This window comes from Monodelphis domestica, chromosome 5, assembly GCF_027887165.1.
Source record: "Monodelphis domestica isolate mMonDom1 chromosome 5, mMonDom1.pri, whole genome shotgun sequence".
Lineage (NCBI taxonomy): Eukaryota > Metazoa > Chordata > Mammalia > Didelphimorphia > Didelphidae > Monodelphis > Monodelphis domestica.
This window is the reverse complement of record NC_077231.1, coordinates 86,223,932-86,248,114: the sequence shown is the minus strand read 5'-3', so window position 1 is coordinate 86,248,114 and position 24,183 is coordinate 86,223,932. Positions and strand designations below refer to the sequence as shown.

General features: G+C 38.2%; 1 protein-coding gene across 2 annotated transcripts in view; it reads left to right on the top strand.

Annotated features, from left to right (window-relative positions):
- Positions 1-24,183, top strand: part of LOC103101763 (sodium-coupled monocarboxylate transporter 1-like) — a 228,164-nt gene that overhangs the window by 43,311 nt on the left and 160,670 nt on the right. For both annotated transcript variants that reach the window (XM_056798700.1, XM_007503479.3), the window contains 3 exons: positions 9,104-9,169; positions 10,504-10,555; positions 12,358-12,425. In XM_056798700.1, the coding sequence (XP_056654678.1) occupies positions 9,104-9,169; positions 10,504-10,555; positions 12,358-12,425 (186 nt within the window). The remainder of the gene's footprint in view (positions 1-9,103; positions 9,170-10,503; positions 10,556-12,357; positions 12,426-24,183) is intronic.

Below are 24,183 nucleotides of genomic sequence, written 5' to 3'. Positions count from 1 at the left end.
AATGTTTTCTTGGTTCTGCTCCTCTCGCTCTGCATCACTTCCTGGAGGTCGTTCCAGTCTCCATGGAATTCCTCCACTTTATTATTCCTTTTAACACAATAGTATTCCATCACCAACATATACCACAATTTGCTCAGCCATTCCCCAATTGATGGGCATTCCCTCGTTTTCCAGTTTTTTGCCACCACAAAGAGTGCAGCTATGAATATTTTTGTACAAGTCTTTTTGTCCATTATCTCTTTGGGGTACAGACCCAGCAGTGCTATGACTGGATCAAAGGGTAGATATTCTTTTGTCACCCTTTGGGCATAGTTCCAAATTGCCCTCCAGAATGGTTGGATCAGTTCACAACTCCACCAGCAATGAATTAATGTCCCTACTTTGCCATATCCCCTCCAGAATTCATTACTTTCCTTTGCTGTTATGTTAGCCAATCTGCTAGGTGTGAGGTGATACCTCAGAGTTGTTTTGATTTGCATCTCTCTGATTATAAGATATTTAGAACACTTCTTCATGTGCTTATTAATAGTTTTGATTTCTTTATCTGAGAACTGCCTATCCATGTCCCTTGCCCATTTATCAATTGGAGAATGGCTTGATTTTTTGTACAATTGATTTAGCTCTTTATAAATATGAGTAATTAAACCTTTGTCAAAGGTTTCTATGAAGATTTTTTCCCAATTTGTTGTTTCCCTTCTGATTTTAGTTACATTGGTTTTGTTTGTACAAAAGCTTTTTAGTTTGATGTAGTCAAAATTATTTATTTTACATTTTGTGATTCTTTCTATGTCTTGCTTGGTTTTAAAGCCTTTCCCCTCCCAAAGGTCTGACATGTATACTATTCTGTGTTTACCCAATTTACTTATGGGTTCCTTCTTTATGTTTAAGTCACTCACCCATTTTGAATTTATCTTGGTGTAGGGTGTGAGGTGTTGATCTAAACCTAATCGAAATTTCCCACACTGTCTTCCAATTTTCCCAACAGTTTTTATCGAATAGTGGATTTTTGTCCCCAAAGCTGGGATTTTTGGATTTATAGTATACTGTCTTGCTGAGGTCTCTTGCCCCCAGTCTATTCCACTGATCCTCCTTTCTGTCTCTTAGCCAGTACCAAATTGTTTTGATGACTGCTGCTTTGTAATATAGTTTGAGGTCTGGGACTGCAAGGTCCCAATCATTTGTGTTTTTTTTTTCCATTATTTCCCTGGATATCCTTGATCTTTTGTTATTCCAAATGAACTTTGTTATGGTTTTTTTCTAAATCGGTAAAGATATTTTTTGGGAGTTCAATGGGTATGGCACTAAATAGATAAATAAGTTTGGGTAGGATGGTCATTTTTATTATATTGGCTCGTCCTTTCCATGAGCAGTTAATGTTTTTCCAATTGCTCAAATCTAGTTTTAGTTGTGTGGAGAGTGTTTTGTAGTTGTGTTCATATAGTTCCTGTGTTTGTCTCAGGAGGTAGAATCCTAAGTATTTTATTTTGTCTAAGGTGATTTTGAATGGGATTTCTCTTTCTAGTTTTTGCTGCTGAGCTGTGTTGGATATATATAGAAAAGCTGATGATTTATGTGGGTTTATTTTGTATCCTGCAACTTTGCTAAAGTTGTTGATTATTTCAATTAGCTTTTTGGTTGAATCTCTAGGATTCTGTAAGTAGACCATCATGTCATCTGCAAAGAGTGATAACTTGGTCTCCTCCTTGCCTATTTTGATGCCTTCAATTTCTTTTTCTTCTCTAATTGCTACTGCTAGTGTTTCTAGTACAATGTCAAATAGTAGAGGTGATAATGGGCATCCTTGTTTCACTCCTGATCTTATTGGGAATGCATCTAGTTTATCCCCATTGCAGATGATATTAGCTGATGGTTTTAGATATATACTGTTTATTATTTTTAGGAATGACCCTTCTATTCCTATACTTTATAGTGTTTTTAATAGGAATGGGTGTTGTATTTTATCAAATGCTTTTTCTGCGTCTATTAAGATAATCATGTGGTTCTTGCTGGTTTGCTTGTTGATGTGGTCAATTATGTGGATGGTTTTCCTAATGTTGAACCAGCCCTGCATCCCTGGTATAAATCCTACTTGATCATGGTGAATGATCCTTCTGATCACTTGCTGGAGTCTTTTTGCCAGTATCCTATTTAAGATTTTTGCATCTATATTCATTAGGGAGATTGACCTATAGTTTTCTTTCTCTGTTTTTGACCTGCCTGGTTTTGGAATCAGTACCATATTTGTGTCATAAAAGGAGTTTGGTAGAACTCCCTTTTTGCTTATTATATCAAATAGTTTGTATAGTATTGGGATTAACTGTTCTCTGAATGTTTGATAGAATTCACTGGTGAATCCATCAGGCCCTGGGGATTTTTTCTTAGGAATTTCTTTGATGGCTTGTTGGATTTCATTTTCTGATATGGGATTATTTAAGAATTCTATTTCCTCTTCTGTTAGTCTAGGCAGTTTGTATTTTTGTATATATTCATCCATATCTCCTAAATTGGTGTATTTATTGCCATATAATTGGGCAAAGTAATTTCTAATGATTGCCTTAATTTCCTCTTCATTGGAGGTGCTGTCCCCCTTTTCATCTTTAATGCTGTTAATGTGCTTTTCTTCCTTCCTTTTTTTAATTAGATTGACCAGTACTTTGTCTATTTTGTTAGTTTTTTCAAAGTACCAGCTTTTTGTCTTATTTATTAAATCAATAGTTCTATCACTTTCGATTTTATTAATTTCTCCCTTAATTTTTAGTATTTCTAGTTTGGTTTTCTGCTGGGGGGTTTTAATTTCATCCCTTTCAATTTTTTTCATTTGCATTTCCAATTGATTGATCTCTGATCTCCCTAGTTTGTTAATATAAGCATTCAGGGATATGAATTTACCTCTGATTAACACTTTGGCTGCATCCCAAAAGGTTTGATAGGATGTCTCGCCATTGTCATTTTCCTCAATGAAATTATTAATTGTTTCTATGATTTCTTTTTAACTAAATGGTTTTGGAGTATCATATTGTTTAATTTCCAATTGGTTTTAGATTTGGTTTCCCATGTACCATTGCTAATCATTATTTTTATTGCCTTGTGATCTGAGAAGGCTGCATTCATTATTTCTGCTTTTCTGCATTTGTGTGCTATGTTTCTGTGACCTAATGTATGGTCAATTTTTGAGAATGTGGTGTGTGGTGCTGAGAAGAAGGTGTATTCCTTTTTATCCCTATTTATTTTTCTCCATATATCTATTAGTTCTAATTTTTCTAAGATTTCATTCACTTCTTTTACCTCTTTCCTATTTATTTTTTTATTTGATTTATCTAAATTTGATAATGGTTGGTTTATGTCTCCCACTACTATGGTTTTACTGTCTATTTCTTCCTTCAGTTCTCCTAGTTTCTCCATTAGAAATTTGGGTGCTATATTATTTGGTGCATACATGTTGATTAATGATATTTCCTCATTGTCTAAAGTCCCTTTTAACAAAATATAATTACCTTCCCTATCCCTTTTGATCAGGCCTATTTTTGCTTTGGTTTTATCAGATATCATGATTACCACTCCTGCCTTCTTTCTGTCAGTTGAGGCCCAGAAGGTCTTACTACATCCTTTAATTCTGACCTTGTGTGTGTCAACCCACCTCATGTGTGTTTCTTGAAGACAACATATGGTAGGGTTTTGGATTCTAATCCATTCTGCTATTCGTCTACGTTTTATGGGTGAGTTCATCCCATTCACGTTCAAAGTTATGATTGTCATTTGTGGACTCCCTGGCATTTTGATAGCCTTCCCTAATTCTAACCTTTTCTTCTTTGGCTCTACCTTTTAGTCCAGTGATTTACTTTGAATCAGTCCCCCTTGTCCCCTCCCTTGATGTTTCTCTTTTTAGTCCCTCCCTTTTCTTTCTCTCCCCTCCCCCCTCTCTTTCCCTCCCTTTTTGTTTTCCCTCTCCCCCTCCCCCCCTTCGTTTTCCCTTCTCCCTACCCTTGTTGGGTAAGATAGAATTCAAGATCCCAATGGAGCTGGGTGTTTTTCCCTCTCAGAGTTGATTTCCCTGAGATTAAGGTTTAATTAAAAAACCCCTCTCCTCCTCTCCTTCTTATAGGAGTTTTTTTCCCTCCCCTTCCCATGTGAATCTTTGTGTGAGAAAGATTATTCTATTTGGTCTTTCTTTACCCCCTATTAATACATTACATTTTCCCCACATGTTAGTATACATAGATTGATAGAGATGTAGTCCTTATAGGAGAGAGTTTGAGTAAAAGAAGATAACATTTTTCCCTTTCTTTAATATTTACCTTTTCAGGTATTCCTTGCTCTTTGTGTTTGGGTATCAAACTTTCCACAGAGCTCTGGTCTTTTCTTTGCAAAAAGTTGGAAGTCTTCTATTTTGTTGAATGCCCATACTTTCCCTTGGAAGTATATAGTCAGTTTTGCTGGGTAGCTGATTCTTGGTTGAAGACCCAGCTCTCTTGCCTTTCTGAAAATCATGTTCCATGCCTTATGATCATTCAGAGTAGAACTTGCAAGGTCTTGTGTGACCCTGATTGGCATTCCTTTATATCTAAATTGTCTTTTTCTGGCTTCCTGTAGGATTTTTTCTTTTGTTTGAGAGCTTTGGAATTTGGCAATTACATTCCTGGGAGTTGTCTTTTGGGGGTTTAGTGTAGAAGGTGTTCTGTGAGCTCTGTCAGTGGCTGTATTACCCCCTTGTTCAAGAATCTCTGGGCAATTTTCTTTGATTATCTCTTGTATCACGATGTTGAATTTGGTGTTTATTTCTGGCTTTTCTGGAAGTCCAATTATTCTTAAATTATCTCTTCTCCCTCTATTTTCCAGATCTGTCACCTTGTTGGTGAGATATTTTATGTTCTCTTCTAATTTCTTGGTATTTTGGCTTTTCTTTATTAATTCTTTCTCATTTACTCGATCGTTGTCTTCCAGCTGCCTGATTCTCGCCTTTAAAGCCTGGTTTTCCTTTTCACTTTGGTCAAACTGGTTTTGTAGATGCGTGAATTTCTTTTGCATTATTTCCCACTTTTCCTCCCAGAAGGCTTCCATCTTTTTGGTCATTTCTGATTCAAATTCTTCATATGTTTGTGGAGAGTTTCCATTTCCATTGGAAGGTTTTGGAGCATTTTCTTGTGCATCGTCTTCTATCTCCTCTGTATTTTGTATTTTCGTTCCATAGAATGTGTCCAAAGTTGCCCCTTTCTTCTTATTTTTCTTGGGATTTGGGGGCTTCTGTGCTTCTGTGGAGTTTGCCATCTCTGAATGGGGAGGATTAGCTTTTCTTATCTCTGTCTGGTGTTCAGAGGCTTTAGTCCTGGGCAGATTGTCGGTTCTATGAGCTTTCCCTGGGTTAAATTGAGTATGCCTTCCGGCAATGACTTTCACTGGAACTGGAATGGAAGGGTCGGACCAGGGGGCCACACTCTACCCCTGCTCTATCTGCTTCCCTGCTGCTAAGGTGCCCCCTCGACTAGACTGGGTGGGGTTGCTTTCTGGAAGTTGCCTTCACAATAGCTGGCCTTGACGGTGTTTCTTCGGCCCTGAGGGTTACTGTTGTTTCAGAGGACCCTGCTCTCTGCGGGGGAAGGAGTTGCGGCTTCCTGGAGCTCCGAGGGCAGTTACTTTCACTGAGACTTGGGTAGCAGGATCCAGCCCGTGAGGCTGTCTTGCCCGCCCTGAGGGTTGCTGTTGTTTCAGAGGACCTTGCTCTCTGAGCGGGGAGGGGCCGCGGCTTCCCAGAGCCTTGGACTCTGCGCTCCTACCCCTTAGGTCCGAAGTGATCTCGGGTTCTGGCTATTGAGGGGGGCCGTACCTTTTGATCCAGGTCCAGGTCCAGGAGGAGGATTCCCAGGGTCTGTGCTGTTGATCATTTTGAATTTCGGCGCCTTAGGAGCTTATAGTTTGAGATCGGTCGGGAAGGGTTTTCTGGAGATCTGAACTTTAGCTTTCTCTGAGCCGCCATCTTGACTGGAAGTCTCAATTCTTGTTTTTCAAGAACCATTTTCTTGTTTTAGTTCATGTGCCTCTGTTTCCAGATGATCTATTTTTCTTTTAATATCTTTTTCCAATTTTCTTTTAACTTCTCTTAATTGTTTTTTGAATTGTGTTTTGGGTTCTTCCAGAGTTTGAGTCCAATTTGCTGGAGTTCCTGAGTTTTATCTTGGTGTTCCTTAGTCCTCTGTTCTATTTGTTCTTTGTTCATTACCTAAATAGAAACTTTATTGCAATTTCTTTTTTCTTTTTCTGTTGTTTACACATTTTTTTCTTCTTTCCCCCTCCTTATTGGCTGTCTTTTTGATCCTCTGTTTATTTGCTGGATCTGTGATTTTGGCCTTTTTTGCCCTGAAGGAGCTTCTTCTCTGCTCTGCTGATGAACTGGATTAGGCTGATGGAGCTGATCATTTGAATTAATGTGCCCTGAGGCCATATCTTCCTCAGCAGCCAGTAAAGGCTGAAGGTAGTTAGTTATTCTTGGTCTTATACTCTACTCTTTTCTGCCAGTCACCCAGTCAGAGCCCCAAGCTTTGTGTCATTATACAAAATTACTCTATTGTAGTTACAGCCCTTGCCGTGGGAACCCAGTCAGTCAGATTCCTACTGCAGGTCTCAGTGCAATAAATGGGGGAAGGGTGTTGCATCTTTCCCTTATACCCAAGAATTTGACTTTATCTGCATACTTTTCAGGCTGGATTAAGCAGGAGAGATCCCTAGCTCCACCCCATTACCAAATCTGGCTCTCTGTCCACCCTGCTCCCTTGTGATTCTGATTTTCTGCCATTTCCATGAGACTGGGCCCCTCTGCCCTCTGGAGGCTTCTTCTCTGCACTGTTGGTAAACTGTATGAAGCCAGTTGAATGTGCCTTGACCTGCAGAGCTGAATGTGCCCTGTGGCCAAAACTTCCAAAAACTTCCAAAGGCATAGGCCCAAAATGGAGGTGTGGTGACTGAAGTCTGCAACAAGCCTGACCTCTTCTCTGCTTCTCTCCTCCTGCTACCTCCTTGCCAGCTCTGGTCAGAGCCCCAAGCTTCCTGTAGTTATGGTAGCAAGGCACTCTGTCCAGGTTGGAACCCTTCTGTTAAGATCCCACCAACTACTGGAGTCTCAGCACAGTAGTTGGGGGAGAGACCCTGTGACCCTTCCTTCTTTCTTTTCCTTAAGTCCAAGAATTCAAACTTCTCTGTTCACGTTTTAAGTTAAATTGAGCAGTAGGGTCCCTCAGCTCTGTCTTGTTGTTGGATTTGATTTTCTGTCCCCCTTGAAGCACTTTGTTTTTGTTTGGTGTAGAAGGGATTTCATAGAGGAAACAACTTTTGCTGCTTCTAGGTCATCATCTTCTGTTTCCCACTCTGTGTTTCACCTGGCTTCTGCTATAGCTGCACTGTGCTGGGCTGTGTTGCCCCAACTTCCACTTGAAGTGTATCCCATTATTTTGACCCCTTCCTTACTTGAGGCTGGACTGAATCCAGCTATGTTCTTTCCCCAGCTACTTGTGCTGTATCATGCCCAATGTGTTCTTCTCTTCTTTCCCAGGGAGATGGGCCCCTCTTGCGATCTCTCCACAGTTGAGCCAAAGCATTGTTTCACCCTCTCTGGTTGGTTTTACCACTCCAGGATTCATTTTGAATGTGTTTTCATTTTATTGTGGTTGTCTTGAAGATAGGTAGTAACCCCTAAGTGTTCCTTACCCCTCTATCTTAGCTACCTTTTTTAAGGATTTCCTTTGCAATTGTAACTATTGTTTTTATTTGTACATATTTTTTTTAAATGTGATCAATTTTCTCCATTTTATTTCTCTCATCATCCCTATTTCTGGTTTGTTGATGATATGGTGATTAGACAGTTCCTGAGTCAGGAAGATTTGGCTTCAAATACTGCTTCTGACACAGATAGGCTAAATGATTCTGGGAAAATCATTTTTAAGCTTTCAATTGTGTGTAAATCTGAAAGATGATTTCCTTTTGGCTTTTCTCATTTGTTTTTAATCTGAACTTTTGTCTCTAAGTTGTACATCCATTTGGAGCATATCTTCATGGAGTGTCTTGTTCTTTTTCACTAATTTGTTCAACAAACATACTTATCTCTGCCAATGAGTTGCTTTTTACTTTGGGGTTCCATATTTTCCTCACATTGTCCCTTGACCAAAAAGAAGTCACAATTTAATGAAGGAGACAACATGTAAATAATCTTATGCTTAGAAGAAAGATGTAGAATATGTGGAAAGTAATCTCTGAGAAAAGGCAATAGTAGGAAGAGGTGTGCCCCTGGAAAGGCCTCTTGGTGAAGGCAAGATTTGAGCAGTTATTTAGAAAACCAAGGAGGGGGGAGGTAAGGAGGGAGAGTTTTCTGGGCTTAGAGGACAGGTAATGAAAAGTTTTGGCCCCCTGAAGTAATGGTGTGTGAGGGATAAAAGGTTGATTGTAAAGTGTGTGAATACAAGAAAATGTTATAAGAGAGAGATAGGATAGGGCATTGTTTAAGGTTACAAGCCAGACAGACAACTTTGGCTTTCAACTTTATTCTGGGAGTAATTAGGAACCACTGCAGTTTATTGAGTTAGGGTAGTGACAACAGGTCAAAAACAGGGTTTTGGAAAAATCAACCTGGTAATTGGGAAGTATCTAGGTTAAACTAGGAACCACTCAGTAACTTGACTTTTCCTAGAGTTCATCTTTTCCTTTCCCTACTGACTTTCAGTTCAGCTACTCAGTGCTTTGACTATTGACTTTCTATTTACACAGTCTCAAAGGTGTTTCAGCAATTGGGGAGAAAAGAATTTGGAATTCCCCAAATCCTGTGGGTAATGAAAACCCTAATCCACCCTGTTAGCTACCTCTCAAATTAAATTGACCTGTTCTAGACCCTGAAGTAGCATTCTTTTGATTACTATTTAAAGTCTAACCACTTCTACATAGTGAAAGCAGCATAATTATTAGGGGATAGAGTGATATTCCTTATTTTCTTAAATCTGTAGAGGGAAGTTTAGATCTTTACCTAGAACTATTTACTCATGGAAAAAGGAAATGTGTTCAATATTTTTGAAAATTTTTACCTCGCATATTCCTAATACAAAATTGCTCTTTTGTTTATTTACAGTACTTAGAACTTCGATTTAATAAATTCATTCGCCTAATTGGAACAGTTGTCTTTATTCTTCAAATGGCAAGTAATTTAATGAATTATTCTCTCCTTTGTAAACTAGAGTATTTTAAAGCTTATTGATATGTAAATGAAATCTTAAATTAGAATATATGTGAAAATAGAAAATAGCAGAAGGAACTCAAAATACTCAACATAATAAATCATGGAATAAATTTTATAAATTCAGAGAACTTATTTGAATATGCAACAATCATTTATAAAGGAAGCTTCATTTTAGGAAAGATATTGACAAAGAAAGAAGCTAGGTAGCCTAGATGGTGAAAGGGGAAAACATGTCAAATGAGAATTGATCAAAATTTAGGAAAAAATATGACTATCCTTAATTTTTTCAAGATCTGCCTTATGAAATAGGGATTAGCCTTATTCTGCTTGACCTTATGGAGTAGAATTAGGAAGTAAGGGTAGAAGCTGTAGAGATATACTGTATATATGACAGTATAAACTCTGTCTTCATGTAAGAAAAATTTTTCTGGTAGTTGGACTGTCTCAAAGTGGAACAAGATTCCTCAGAGAGATATCAGGGATACTTTTCACAGGTCTTAATTCCTTTATATTACAAAAAGGATTTCTGTTCAAGTAGAGGTAGAATGGGATGATCTCGGAGATCCTTTCCAACCCTTAGATTTTTTTAGATAATTCTTAGAAACAGTTTATTCCTACTTCTTTTGCCAAAGAAATCTACAAACCAAAAGATTCAAAATATTCTTTTAAAAATACTATTACTGAGAAGACTTTTTAGGAATTTTCCTTTTGAAGCAGGAAGGAAAGAACTGACTGCAATGTATGTAGTCAGTCTTGATCTCTATTCACTAATCCTCTTTAAAGAACGTGGAAAAATATCTATTTAACACAGGCATGAATGAAAAGAAATAAAAGAGCAACTCCTCTTATTTCAACTAATTTAATGACTTTTAAGGAAAAAATTAGATTTTGATAATAGCTAATATTTATAAAGCACTTTAAAGTTTGCAAAGCTTTTTATATATCTTCTCTGACCCTTGAAATAACTCTGTGGAATAGATGCTATTATCTTCATTTTATAGATGAAACTGAGGGTGAGAAGATTAAATGATTTGCCCTGGGTTGCTCAGCTACCATCAGGTGGTCCACTGTGTCATTTAGCTGCCAATTTGTGATATAAGTGGAACTAGGACAGCAAACTCAATAAGGTCAGGAACCCAGTACTTCAAATAATTATTCCAAAATATGTATTTCAAGAAAACATATAAATGTGAGAGGCGCAGAGTATGTATGTCTTTCATTACCTTTTATGCCTTTTTTTATACAAGACAATGCTTGGTAACCAATGTTCCTTATCTGACTTCTCTTTCTAGGTATTCTACAGTGGAATTGTTATTTTTGTTCCTGCTCTTGCTTTTAGTGATGGTAAGCTTAAAATAATAACCATTTTTTAGCAGTTACTTTTTTATTTGATTTTTTTTCTTTCCAAGAAAAACATAGATTTTACAGTACCTGAAAACACATCAATATGTTTACACTGATTTGTGAACTCAGGACTTTTTGGAATATTGGAAGACTCATCACATCCAATATGTAACAATAAAAAAGAGAGAGTAATATCTTAAATTAGGAAATTTTATGTTTAAAAATAGTCATAGTAGCAGCTTTTGAAACATGACTTTATTAAATCAAGTCATTGCACTTGGTCATTTTATTGCTACAGGAAAAAATCAAGACCATTTTATTATTCTAAGACATTTCATATTTGACTTTAACTTATTGTCTTATTCTACTCATCCATTTTAAGTTTTCATGTGGACAAAATGTTTAAAAACAATTTGGATCACATTTCTTTATGCTATGATCACAGTGAGAAATAAAGAAAATAAATTTCTATAACATCAGGCCTACTTTTCTATTTGCATCAACAGAGGAATCTTAAAAGTTAAGATTTCTAGAGCAAAAAAAAGGGAATTTTAAAGACACAACAGATATTCTTAAAATTTGGAGTGTTTATTTTTCATGCTGTTGGGAAAATAAGTAAATACTGAATCAGTGCCATTACATGTCAATAACCATAGCATTTCTGTATATGCAGTGCATTCTCAGATAATTCAGCATTTTAATGGCCACTACAGATGTCATACAGTCGACTCAAAACTTTGAGCTTATGCCCACACTAAATTAAGAAAAAACTCATCAATATATGAGAATTGCACTTTTCTCTGAAGGTAAATTCCATATTCCTACATACATATTTCTACGTACTACACATATCACACTATGATGATAACTCAGCCACTATGGATAGGAATATACAGTGACATCCTGTTATATACCAAAATCGTGTGCCAGCAAATTGCCATACTGAAGGAACATCTTTTCAATTTTTAAAAAGTCTTTTATTAGATCATTTGGTCGTCATGGTTTGTGAATTTGGTGTGAGTGGGCATTCTACTGGTTTAAATATTGAGCATGTTGAGACTAAGTGACCAGATTAAAGACACATGACTAGCCTAAGGTCACCTCTGGGTCTAGAACACAATCTCGAGGCTCATATCTCTTTACTCTTTCCATTTCTTTTGCAAATGGCATTTGAATGCCTGTTTCATAGAGAATATTTTTCTTTAGTTTATGTTGATTATCAATTTGTATGCCAATGCTTTCATCATTGTTTGATAGCAGATATGAATCAGTCACCTTTCTATACAATGACCCTCAAAGGTCTGTAACTTCCTTAGTTAGAATAATAAGCAAAGCAAACCTGTCTCCCCTCTTCATATAATTTGTAGTTGTTTATGGATTTTAAACTATTTTATACTTATTTGACACCAAAGTGTCTCATTTCAATTTTAATTGGGATGTGGAAATGAGTTCTTGAAGATTATGCCAGTGAGGAGCAAACTATTGCCTGTCCTACCAAATTCTGTTGTCTATTTGAGGGCTACCCTTTGGAGAATGTTGCCCACAAATGGTTGACTGTCAAAACAACTCATGAAACTTCCTATTTAGAGGTTGGTTTTTGAAATATAAATGTATTTAAAATATAAATTGTCTTTGCTTTATATTTTATGCTATAGTTTGAAATGAATGATGGGAATGTTTTTAAAACTTGGAAGTCATCAACTATGGATTCAAAAATTGTTTTGTAATATCTTTTCAACATTTGGAAGATTAGGGAAATTCTAAAATTTATGTTTTATAGTTTTTTGTAATTTTCTTTTTAGTCACAGGATTTGGACTCCAGACTGCAGTATTTGCAACTGGGGTGGTCTGTACTTTCTACTGCACAGTGGTATGTTGTTTATCATTCCTACTTTCTCAGTTCAAGTAGTCTACATATCTAATATAAAAGGGAATGTTTCAGTTTTTTAAAAATAAGTTCTAGTCTAATACTCTATTCTTCTGCTCTTCTTGTATATTATCTTTGTTTTTTTAAGTTCATTAACTTTCATGATTTTAACCACCAGCTCTATGCAGATGATATTTGCAGATCAGAATATTCTATCCCACTCATTCTCCCAAAACTTGAGCTCCACATTACCACTGTCTTCTGGACATTTCAAACTAAATGTCCCAGAGCCATCCTAAGTTCAACATATCTAAAACTGAACTCTGTCTTTCTTCCTAAATGCACCCCTCTTCCAAACATCTTTTTATTTTTAAGACTTCAGATAGTTCTTGTGTCTCAGATTTGGAATCTTGGCACGATTCTATGCCTCACCTTTCATTTACCCCATAAATCAGACAAATCACTAAGTCTTACACTTTCTGCATTCATAACATCTCTCATATCCAACTGTTTCTCTCTAACCACAGAGCTATTGTTCAGACTTTCTTCATCTTTTCCTTAAATTATTTCAATAGACTCCTCCTAATAGGGCTCTCCATGTTTTAGGCCTCTTCCCACTCCAGTCAATCCTACACATAGATATAAAAGCATAAAAAAAAAAAACCCAGATAATATTATTGTACTGCTTAACCAATCTGGCCTTAGAAATGTGCTAGTTGTGTGACCCTTGGAAAGTCACTTAACCTTTATGTGCCTTAGTTTCCTCACTTGTAAAATGGGGATGATAGCACCTATATCTCAGGATTATTGTGTGGATCAAATGAGATAACAATTATAAAGCACTTAGCAAAGTGCCTGGCAATATAGTAAGCACTATCTAAATGTGAAGCTGTTATTATTAGTAGTATTATTATTAACCAACTCCAGTGGTTTCTTTTTTTAAGCCTAACCTTCTGTCTTGTAACCAATACTAAGCCTGGCTCTCAATCCACTGAGCCACCCAGCTGCCCCCTCCAATGGCCTCTTGAATAAAATATAAAGTCCTTTTGGCTTTGAGAGGTGTACATAACCTGACCTCAGTCTATCTTTCCAGTCTCCCTATTTATTACTCCTTCTCTCTCTTTCTCACATGGGACATTCAGTCTGTCACCTCTGGGTCTTTGGTGTCACTACCCCCCATACCGGGAATACTTTCCCTCCTTCCTTCAGCCTGATATAGAGTCTCTCTGTCTTTTCTGACTCAACTGCTAGTTCCTTCCCTTTTAAACCACCTTACATTTAACTACTTTGCATATATTTGTATTTATTCACCATTACATTTACATATGTACTTGTTTCTCTATTAGAAAGTGAATATCATAGGCACTTAATAAATTTGATTGTGATTGATTGATGAAGACAATGATATAGGCATGGAGGAATGCTTAGTAGATTATAAGAGCAAAGATTTAGAGTTGAAGGAGGCCTTAGTCAGCATCTAATCACAGTGATGGTGAACCTTTTAGAGATGGAGTGCTGGACCCCACCCCCTAGACTGAGTGCCATGCTGGGACAGGGGAGGGAGGAAGCACTCCAATTGGGCTGCTGAGCAGAGGGGTGGCTGATGAGAGGCAAGTGTGGAGAGAGGGAGGGAAGTGGCCCAAGCACTCTGCTCCCCTCCAGATCTGCTACTTGTGACCACCCCCCCCCACCTTACTCCCTGTGCACTCCCATTGGGCAGAGGGGCAGGGGATGTGAAAAAAAAATGTCATCAGGTGCATGGAAATGGATAGAGGAGCAACTCCACTCAAGTCCATCTGTCTTTCTAGTAACAATCTCTGGGAGGGTGATAAGGCAACACCATGCCCACAAAGAGCTCTCTGTGTGCCATCTTTGAAACCGTGCCATAGGTTCACCATGTATTGTGTATTGTGACTAGTCCAATCTCCTAATTTTATAGGTGAGATCATGTGATTTACTCAGTCATAAAAGGGCAGTGTGTAGCACAGATGGAAATCTAATCCAGGTCCTTCCATTCAAAATTTGTTTCTCTATCCATTGTATTATCATGATTCCCCTGAAGTACGATTACTTGGAGGTAGGAGAATAGCTTTTTTTCTAAAAAGCAGATGCAATAACCCTACAGAAGTGTCCTAAACCTTAGAATTATCCCTAACTTCCGGTCAAGATGGAGGCATAGAAGCAGCGAAAGTTCAGACCTCGGAAACCCTTCCTTACCGATCGCAAACAGAGTGCTCCTAGGACACCGAAATTCAAGCTAAACAACAGGATATACCTGGGGAACCCTCCTCCTGGACCTGGATCAAAAGGTAGTGCACCCCAAAAGCCAGAACCCTAGATCACTCAGAACTAAGGGGTAGGCAGAAGGAAGGTCCCAGGACCCATCCTCCCCAACCCAGAGTGCTGAGCCCACGGCAGCAGCGGGAACCTCAGGGCTCTGAGGACTCACCTTGAAAGCAACCTGAGCCAGTCTCCGGGGTGCCCAACACAAATGGCAGGGAAACATAGAGAGAAGGCGAAAGCCTGTAGCCCCCTGGCTGGGTCCCTCCATCTGAGTCTCAAGGGAGGTCCCAGCTTTAGGGCACCAGCTGAACCCAATCCCATCAGGAGCCTTCAGAGCTACTGAAAGGACAGAAAACTCAGGGCCCACAAAGGGGTTGCTCCGAGGAGCTTACCTTGCTCAGAGGTTGCTCTGAGGAGCTTAACCCGGGCTAGTCTTTGGGCATTCAACATAGACTGTGGAGGAGGAAGTTGTTTTTTTTCTCTTCCTTTTTATTGGCTTGGGGATCATTCGGCCCACACCACCTGAACCTAATCCCATCAGGAGCCCTCAGAGCTCCTGAAAGAACAAAAACCTCAGGGCCTTGAAGGGCTTATCTTGAAAACAACTGGGGCCAGTCTCCAGGCATTCAACACAGATTGTGGAGGAGGAAGGTTTTTTTGCTTCAGGGCTCATTTGCACAAACCAGGTGAACCTAATCCCATCAGGAACCCACAGAGCCCAGGCAAGTCACGACCCCTCCTCCCTTAGAGAGCAGGGTCTTCTGAAAAAACAGCAACCTAGAGGCGAGGTCAAGATGGCAGACTAGAAGGAGCATAGACCTGGCAGCCTGTCCAGAGCTTTGGAGATCCTCCATATTTGCTCCAGACGTCCAGGAAGTTTAAAACTCAGAGTAAACCCAGTCCAACTAAGCTGATCTCAATCCCACCAAAAGTCTCCAGAACGCAGGGAAGCCCAAGCTCCCCACCCATCCTCATTGACTGCTGGACTTTAAGCCAATCAAAAGCCTCCAGAGAACAGGAAAGCTCAAACCCCCAACAACCCTCCCCCAGAGATTACACCAAGAGATCTTCTGTTAAAGCTCCAAGAGGGGAGACTGATAGAAGTCCCCAAAAAAACAAAAAAACGAGAGGAACAAGAGCACAGACAAATACAGGAAGTAAAGAAGGGGTGAATTTGAACAAACAACAGAAAAAGAAGAAAGAAACTACAATAGACAGCTACTTCTCAGCAAATGGAACAGAGGGGGAGAGATCAGCAAACGATAAACCAGAAATCCCAGCGAATTGGATACAGGCTGTGGAAGAACTCAAAACACAACTAAGAGAGGCTGAAGACAATTGGGAAAAGAACTTAAAATTTAAGATAAGTCATCTGGAAACAGAGGCATTTGAACTAAAACAAGAAAATAGTGTCCTGAAAGCCAAAATGATCCAGCTGGAAAATGAGGCAAAGGAAATGAAAGATGAGGCAAAGGAGATGAAAGACGAGGTAAAGAGGATGAAAGACGATCTTCAAAGAAAATCAGACCAGAAGGAAAAAGACGACCAAAAAGCCAGAGATGAAATCCAATCTTTAAGAACCAGAATAAAACAACTAGAATCAAGTGACCTCACAAGGCAGCAGGACACTATAAAACAAAACAAAAAGAATGAAAAAATTGAGGAAAATGTGGAGCATCTCATTCACAAAACAGACTATTTAGAAAATCGTTCAAGAAGAGACAATTTAAGAATTATTGGACAACCAGAAGACCACGACAAAAGAAAAAGCCTGGACATAATACTAAAGGAAATTATCCAGGAAAACTGTCCCGAGATCCTAGAACAAGAGGGAAAAGTGGAGATTGAAAGAATCCACAGATCATCCCCTGTATTTAATCCCCAACTGACAACACCAAGAAATATTATAGCCAAATTCAAAAACAATCAGATGAAAGAACAGATATTACAAGCTGCCAATAAGAAGCCATTCAGATACCATGGAAACACGGTGAGGATAACACAGGATCTGTCTGCATCCACACTGAAGGACCTAAAGGCATGGAATATGATATTCCAGAAAGCAAGGAAACTAGGTCTACAGCCAAGAATAAAATACCCATCAAAACTGACTATACTCTTACAGGGGAAAGTATGGTCATTTAACACAACAGAAGAGTTCCAAGCATTCATAAATAAAAGACTAGACCTGAACAGAAAATTTGAAGTCCAACCACAGAACTCAAGAGAATCATCAAAAGGTAATTAAAAAAGAGGGGAAACAACAACAACAACAACAACAAATTGTTATGAGACTCAATAAGTTAAAATGATATGTATCCCTATAAGAAAAGAGGTCATTGGCAACTCTTAAAAACTGTTGCTATCACCTGAGCAGCTAGAAGAACTACACTCAGAGGGAACAGTGACAAACTGTATAGAATGAAAGGACAAGACATAAATAGGTATATAGATATATGCATGCATAAATACATATACATGTGTATGTATATATATATATATATATATATATATATATACATACACATGACTAAACCTAAAAAAGAAAAGAGGTTATGAATAAAAGAAATGGGAAAAGAAACAAATGGGGGTAAATTTATATGTCACAAAGAAGCTCAAGGCGGGAAGAGGGAGAACATCAATACACTGGAAGGGTAAAGAGATTGGAGATAGGAAATACTCAACTCTTATGTACTTTGAAACTGACCAAAAGAGGGAAGAACAATTCAAGCCATTGGGGAAGAGAATAGATTTGTACCCTATAGGTGAGTAGAAGGGTAAAAAGGAGACCGATGGGGAGGAAAGCAGTACAAGGGAGGGAGAGGCTGGGGGGAAATTTTAAAAAGACTACATGGGAAAATAAGGGAGGGAATAAGAAGGGAGGGGGGTAGAAAGTGAAGTACAAGGGGGACTGATTTAAAGTAAATCACTGGACTAAAAGGTAGAGCTGAGGAAGAAAGGTTAGAATTAGGGAAGGAAATCAAAATGCCAGGGAGTCCACAAGTGACAATCATAACTTTGAATGTGAATGGGATGAACTCACCCATAAAATGTAGACAAATAGCAGAATGGATTAGAATCCAAAACCCTACCATATGTTGTCTTCAAGAAACACACATGAGGTGGGTAGACACCCACAAGGTCAGAATTAAAGGATGGAGTAAGATCTTCTGGGCCTCAACTGACTGAAAGAAGGCAGGAGTGGCAATCATGATATCTGATAAAGCCAAAGCAAAAATAGACCTGATCAAAAGGGATAGGGAAGGTAATTATATTTTGTTAAAAGGAACTTTAGATAATGAGTAAATATCACTAATCAACATGTATGTATGCACCAAATCATATAGCACCCAAATTTCTAATGGAGAAACTAGAATTGAAGGAAGAAATAGACAGTAAAACCATAGTAGTGGGAGACTTGAACCAACCATTATCAAATTTAGATAAATCAAATAAAAAAAATAAATAAGAAAGAGGTAAAAGAAGTGAATGAAATCTTAGAAAAATTAGAATTAATAGACATATGGAGAAAAATAAATAGGGATAAAAAGGAATACACCTTCTTCTAAGCGCCACACGGCACATTCATAAAGATTGACCATACATTACGTCACAGAAACATGGCACACAAATGCAGAAAAGCAAAAATAATAAATGCAAACTTTTCAGACCACAAGGCAGTAAAAATAATGATCAGTAATGGTACATGGAAAACCAAATAAAAAACTAATTGGAAAGTAAACAATATGATACTCCAAAATCATTTAGTTAGAGAAGAAATCATAGAAATAATTAATAATTTCATCAAGGAAAATGACAATGGCGAAACATCCTTTCAAACCTTTTGGGATGCAGCCAAAGTGGTAATCAGAGGTAAATTCATATCCCTGAATGCTTATATTAACAAACTAGGGAGAGCAGAGATCAATCAATTGGAAATGCAAATAAAAAAACTCAAAAGGGACCAAATTAAAAATCCCCAGCAGAAAACCAAACTAGAAATCCTAAAAATTAAGGGAGAAATTAATAAAATCAAAAGTGATAAAACTATTGATTTAATAAATAAGACAAAAAGCTGGTACTTTGAAAAAACAAACAAAATAGACAAAGTACTGGTCAATCTAATTAAAAAAAGGAAGAAAGAAAAGCAAATTAACAGCAACAAAGATGAAAAGGGGGACATTACCTCTGATGAAGAGGAAATTAAGGCAGTCATTAAAAATTACTTTGCCCAATTCTATGGCAATAAATACACCAATTTAGGAGATATGGATGAATATATACAAAAATACAAACTGCCTAGACTAACAGAAGAGGAAATAGAATTCTTAAATAATCCCATATCAGAAAATGAAATCCAACAGGCCATCAAAGAACTTCCTAAGAAAAAAACCCCAGGGCCTGATGGATTCACCAGTGAATTCTATCAAACATTCAGAGTTAACCCAAATACTATACAAACTATTTGACATAATAAGCAAAGAGGGAGTTCTACCAAACTCCTTTTATGACACAAACATGGTACTGATTCCAAAACCAGGCAGGTCAAAAACAGAGAAAGAAAACTATAGACCAATCTCCCTAAAGAATATAGATGCTAAAATCTTAAATAGGTTACTAGCAAAAAGACTCCAGCAAGTGATCAGAAGGGTCATCCACCATGAACAAATAGGATTTATACCAGGGATGCAGGGCTGTTTCAATATGAGGAAAACCATCCACATAATTGAGCATATCATCAAGCAAACCAACAAGAACCACATGATTATCTCAATAGATGCAGAAAAAGCCTTTGATAAAATACAACATCCATTCCTATTAAAGACACTAGAAAACATAGGAATAGAAGGGTCATTCCTAAAAATAATAAACAGTATATATCTAAAACCATCAGCTAATATCATCTGCAATGGGGGTAAACTAGATGCATTCCCAATAAGATCAGGAGTGAAACAAAGATGCCCATTATCACCTCTACTATTTGATATTGTACTAGAAACACTAGCAGTAGCAATTAGAGAAGAAAAAGAAATTGAAGGCATCAAAATAGGCAAGGAGGAGACCAAGTTATCACTCTTTGCAGATGACATGATGGTCTACTTAAAGAATCCTAGAGATTCAACCAAAAAGCTAATTGAAATAATCAACAACTTTAGCAAAGTTGCAGGATACAAAATAAACCCACATAGGTCATCAGCATTTCTATATATCTCCAATACAGCTAAGCAGCAAAAACTAGAAAGAGAAATCCCATTCAAAATCACCTTAGACAAAATAAAATACCTAGGAATCTATCTCCCGAGACAAACACAGGAACTATATGAACACAACTACAATACACTCGCCACACAACTAAAACTAGATTTGAGCCATTGGAAAAACATTAACTACTCATGGATGGGATGAGCCAATATAATAAAGAACACCATCCTACCCAAACTTATTTATCTTTTTAGTGCCATAACCATGGAACTCCCAAAAAAATTTCTTCACTGATTTAGAAAAAAACATAACAAAGTTCATTTGGAATAACAAAAGATCAAGGATATCCAGGGAAATAATGAAAAAAAAAACACATATGATGGGGGCCTTGCAGTCCCAGACTTCAAAATATATTACAAAGCAGCAGTCATCAAAACAATTTGGTAATGGCTAAGAGATAGAAAGGAGGATCAGTGGAATAGACTGGGGGCAAGCAACCTCAGCAAGACAGCATACAATAAACCCAAATACCCCAGCTTTTCGGACAAAAATCCACTATTTGATAAAAACTGCTGGGAAAATTGGAAGACAGTGTGGGAGAGATTAGGAATAGATCAACACCTCACACCCTACACCAAGATAAATTCAAAATGGGTGAATGACTTAAACATAAAGAAGGAAACCATAAGTAAATTGCGTAGACACAGAATAGTATACATGTCAGGCCTTTGGGAGGGGAAAGACTTTAAAACCAAGCAAGACATAGAAAGAGTCACAAAATGTAAAATAAATAATTTCGACTACATCAAATTAAAAAAATTAAAAAGCTTTTGTACAAACAAAACCAATGTAACTAAAATCAGAAGGGAAGCAACAAATTGGGAAAAAATCTTCATAAAAACCTCTGACAAAGGTTTAATTACTCAAATTTATAAAGAACTAAATCAACTGTACAAAAAATCAAGCCATTTGCCAATTAATAAATGGGCAAGGGACATGGATAGGCAGTTCTCAGATAAAGAAATCAAAACTATTAATAAACACATGAAGAAGTGTTCTAAATATCTTATCAGAGAGATGCAAATTAAAACAACTCTGAAGTGTATCACCTCACATCTAGCAGATTGGCTAACATAACAGCAAAGGAAAGTAATGAATGCTGGAGGGGATGTGGCAAAGTAGGGACATTAATTCATTGCTGGTGGAGTTGTGAATTGATCCAACCATTCTGGAGGGCAATTTGGAACTATGCCCAAAGGGCGACAAAAGAATGTCTACCCTTTCATCCAGCCATAGCACTGCTGGGTTTGTACCCCAAAGAGATAATGGACAAAAAGACTTGTACAAAAAATATTCATAGTCCGGTTAAGATGGCGGCTTAGAGAAAGCTGAAGTTCAGAGCTCCGGAAAACCCTTCCCGACCGATCTCAAACTATAAGCTCCTAAGGCGCTGAAATTCAAAACGATCAACAGCACAGACCCTGGGAACCCTCCTCCTGGCCCTGGACCCGGTTCAAAAGGTACGGCTCCCCTCAAAAGCCAGAACCCGTGATCACTCGGACCTCAGGGGTAGGAGCGCAGAGTCCAAGGCTCCCGGCCGGGCTCAGAGAGCAGGGTCCTCGGAACAACAACCCTCAGGGCCTTCTACCCGAGTCCCAGTGAAAGTTACTGCCGGGGGCTCCCGCTGCAGAGAGCTGGTCGAAACAACAGCAACCCTCAGGGCGGGCAAGATAGCCTCACGGGCTGGATCCTGCTATCCAAGTCTCAGTGAAAGTCCTTGCCCTCGGAGCTTGGGGAAGCTGCAGCCCATCCCCCCCACAGGCCAACAAAACAGCCTCACGGCCAGCGATTCTGAAGGCAACTAACGGAAAGCGAGCCGGGGGGTGAGTGTGGCCTCGCGGTCCGACCCTTCCATTCCAGTTCCAGTGAGGCATATTCAGTTTAACCCAGGGAAAGCTCATAGAACCAACATCTGCCCAGGACTAAAGCCTCTGAACACCAGACAGAGATAAGAAAAGCTAATCCTCCACATTCAGAGATGGCAAATTCCACAGAAGCACAGAAGCCCCAAAATACCAAGAAAAATAAGAAGAATGGGGCGACTTTGGACACATTCTATGGAGCCAAAATACAAAATACAGAGCAGATAGAAGACGATGCACAAGAAAATGCTCCAAAATCTTCCAAAGGAAATAGAAACTCTCCACAAACCCATGAAGAATTTGAATCAGAAATGACCAAAAAGATGGAAGCCCTCTGGGAGGAAAAGTGGGAAATAATGCAAAAGAAATTCACGCATCTACAAAACCAGTTTGACCAAACTGTAAAAGAAAACCAGGCTTTAAAGCAAGAACTAACAAAGCAAAGCCAAAACACCAAGAAATTAGAAGAGAACATAAAATATCTCACCGACAAGGTGATAGATCTGGAAAATAGAGGGAGAAGAGAGAATTTAAGAATAATTGGACTCCCAGAAAAGCCAGAAATAAACACCAAACTGGACATGGTGATACAAGATATAATCAAAGAAAATTGCCCAGAGATTGTAGAACAAGGGGGCAATACAGCCACTGACAGAGCTCACAGAACACCTTCTACACTAAACCCCCAAAAGACAACTCCCAGGAATGTAATTGCCAAATTCCAAAGCTCTCAAACAAAAGAAAAAATCCTACAGGAAGCCAGAAAAAGACAATTTAGATATAAAGGAATGCCAATCAGGGTCACACAAGACCTTGCAAGTTCTACTCTGAATGATCGTAAGGCATGGAACATGATCTTCAGAAAGGCAAGAGAGCTGGGTCTCCAACCAAGAATCAGCTACCCAGCAAAACTGACTATATACTTCCAAGGGAAAGTATGGGCATTCAACAAAATAGAAGACTTCCAACTTTTTGCAAAGAAAAGACCAGAGCTCTGTGGAAAGTTTGATACCGAAAATCAAAGAGCAAGGAATACCTGAAAAGGTAAATATTAAGGAAAGGGGAAAAATGTTATCTTCTTCTTTTACTCAAACTCTCTTCTATAAGGACTACATTTATATCAATCTATGTATACTAACATGTGGGGAAAATGTAATGTATAAATAGGGGGTAAAGAAAGACCAAATAGAATAATGGTTCTCACACAAAGATTCATATGGGAAGGGGAGGGGAAGAAAACTCCTATAAGAAGGAGAGGAAGAGAGGGTTGTTTTTTTTTTTTTTACTTAAACCTTAATCTCAGGGAAATCAACTCTGAGAGGGAAAAACATCCAGATCCATTGGGATCTTGAATTCTAGCTTACCCAACAAGGGTAAGGAGAAGGGAAAACCAAGGGGGGGGGAGGGGGAGAGGAAAACAAAAAGGGAGGGAAAGAGAGGGGGGAGGGGGAGGGAACAAAAAGGGAGGGACTAAAAAGGGAAACATCAAGGGACGGGACAAGGGGGACTGATTCAAAGTAAATCACTGGACTAAAAGGTAGAGCCGAAGAAGAAAATGTTAGAATTAGGGAAGGCTATCAAAATGCCAGGGAGTCCACAAATGACAATCATAACTTTGAACGTGAATGGGATGAACTCACCCATAAAACGTAGACGAATAGCAGAATGGATTAGAATCCAAAACCCTACCATATGTTGTCTTCAAGAAACACACATGAGGTGGGTTGACACCCACAAGGTCAGAATTAAAGGATGGAGTAAGACCTTCTGGGCCTCAACTGATAGAAAGAAGGCAGGAGTGGTAATCATGATATCTGATAAAGCCAATGCAAAAATAGACCTGATCAAAAGGGATAGGGAAGGTAATTATATTTTGTTAAAAGGGACTCTAGACAATGAGGAAATATCATTAATCAACATGTATGCACCAAATAATATAGCACCCAAATTTCTAATGGAGAAACTAGGAGAATTGAAGGAAGAAATAGACAATAAAACCATAGTAGTGGGAGACTTAAACCAACCATTATCAAGTTTAGATAAATCAAATCAAAAAATAAATAAGAAAGAGGTAAAATAAGTGAATGAAATCTTAGAAAAATTAGAATTAATAGACATATGGAGAAAAATAAATAGGGATAAAAAGGAATACACCTTCTTCTCAGCACCACATGGCACATTCACAAAAATTGACCATACATTAGGTCACAGAAACATAGCACACAAATGCAAAAAAGCAGAAATAATGAATGCAGCCTTCTCAGATCACAAGGCAATAAAAATAATGATTAGTAATGGTACATGGAAAACCAAATCTAAACCAATTGGAAATTAAACAATATGATACTCCAAAA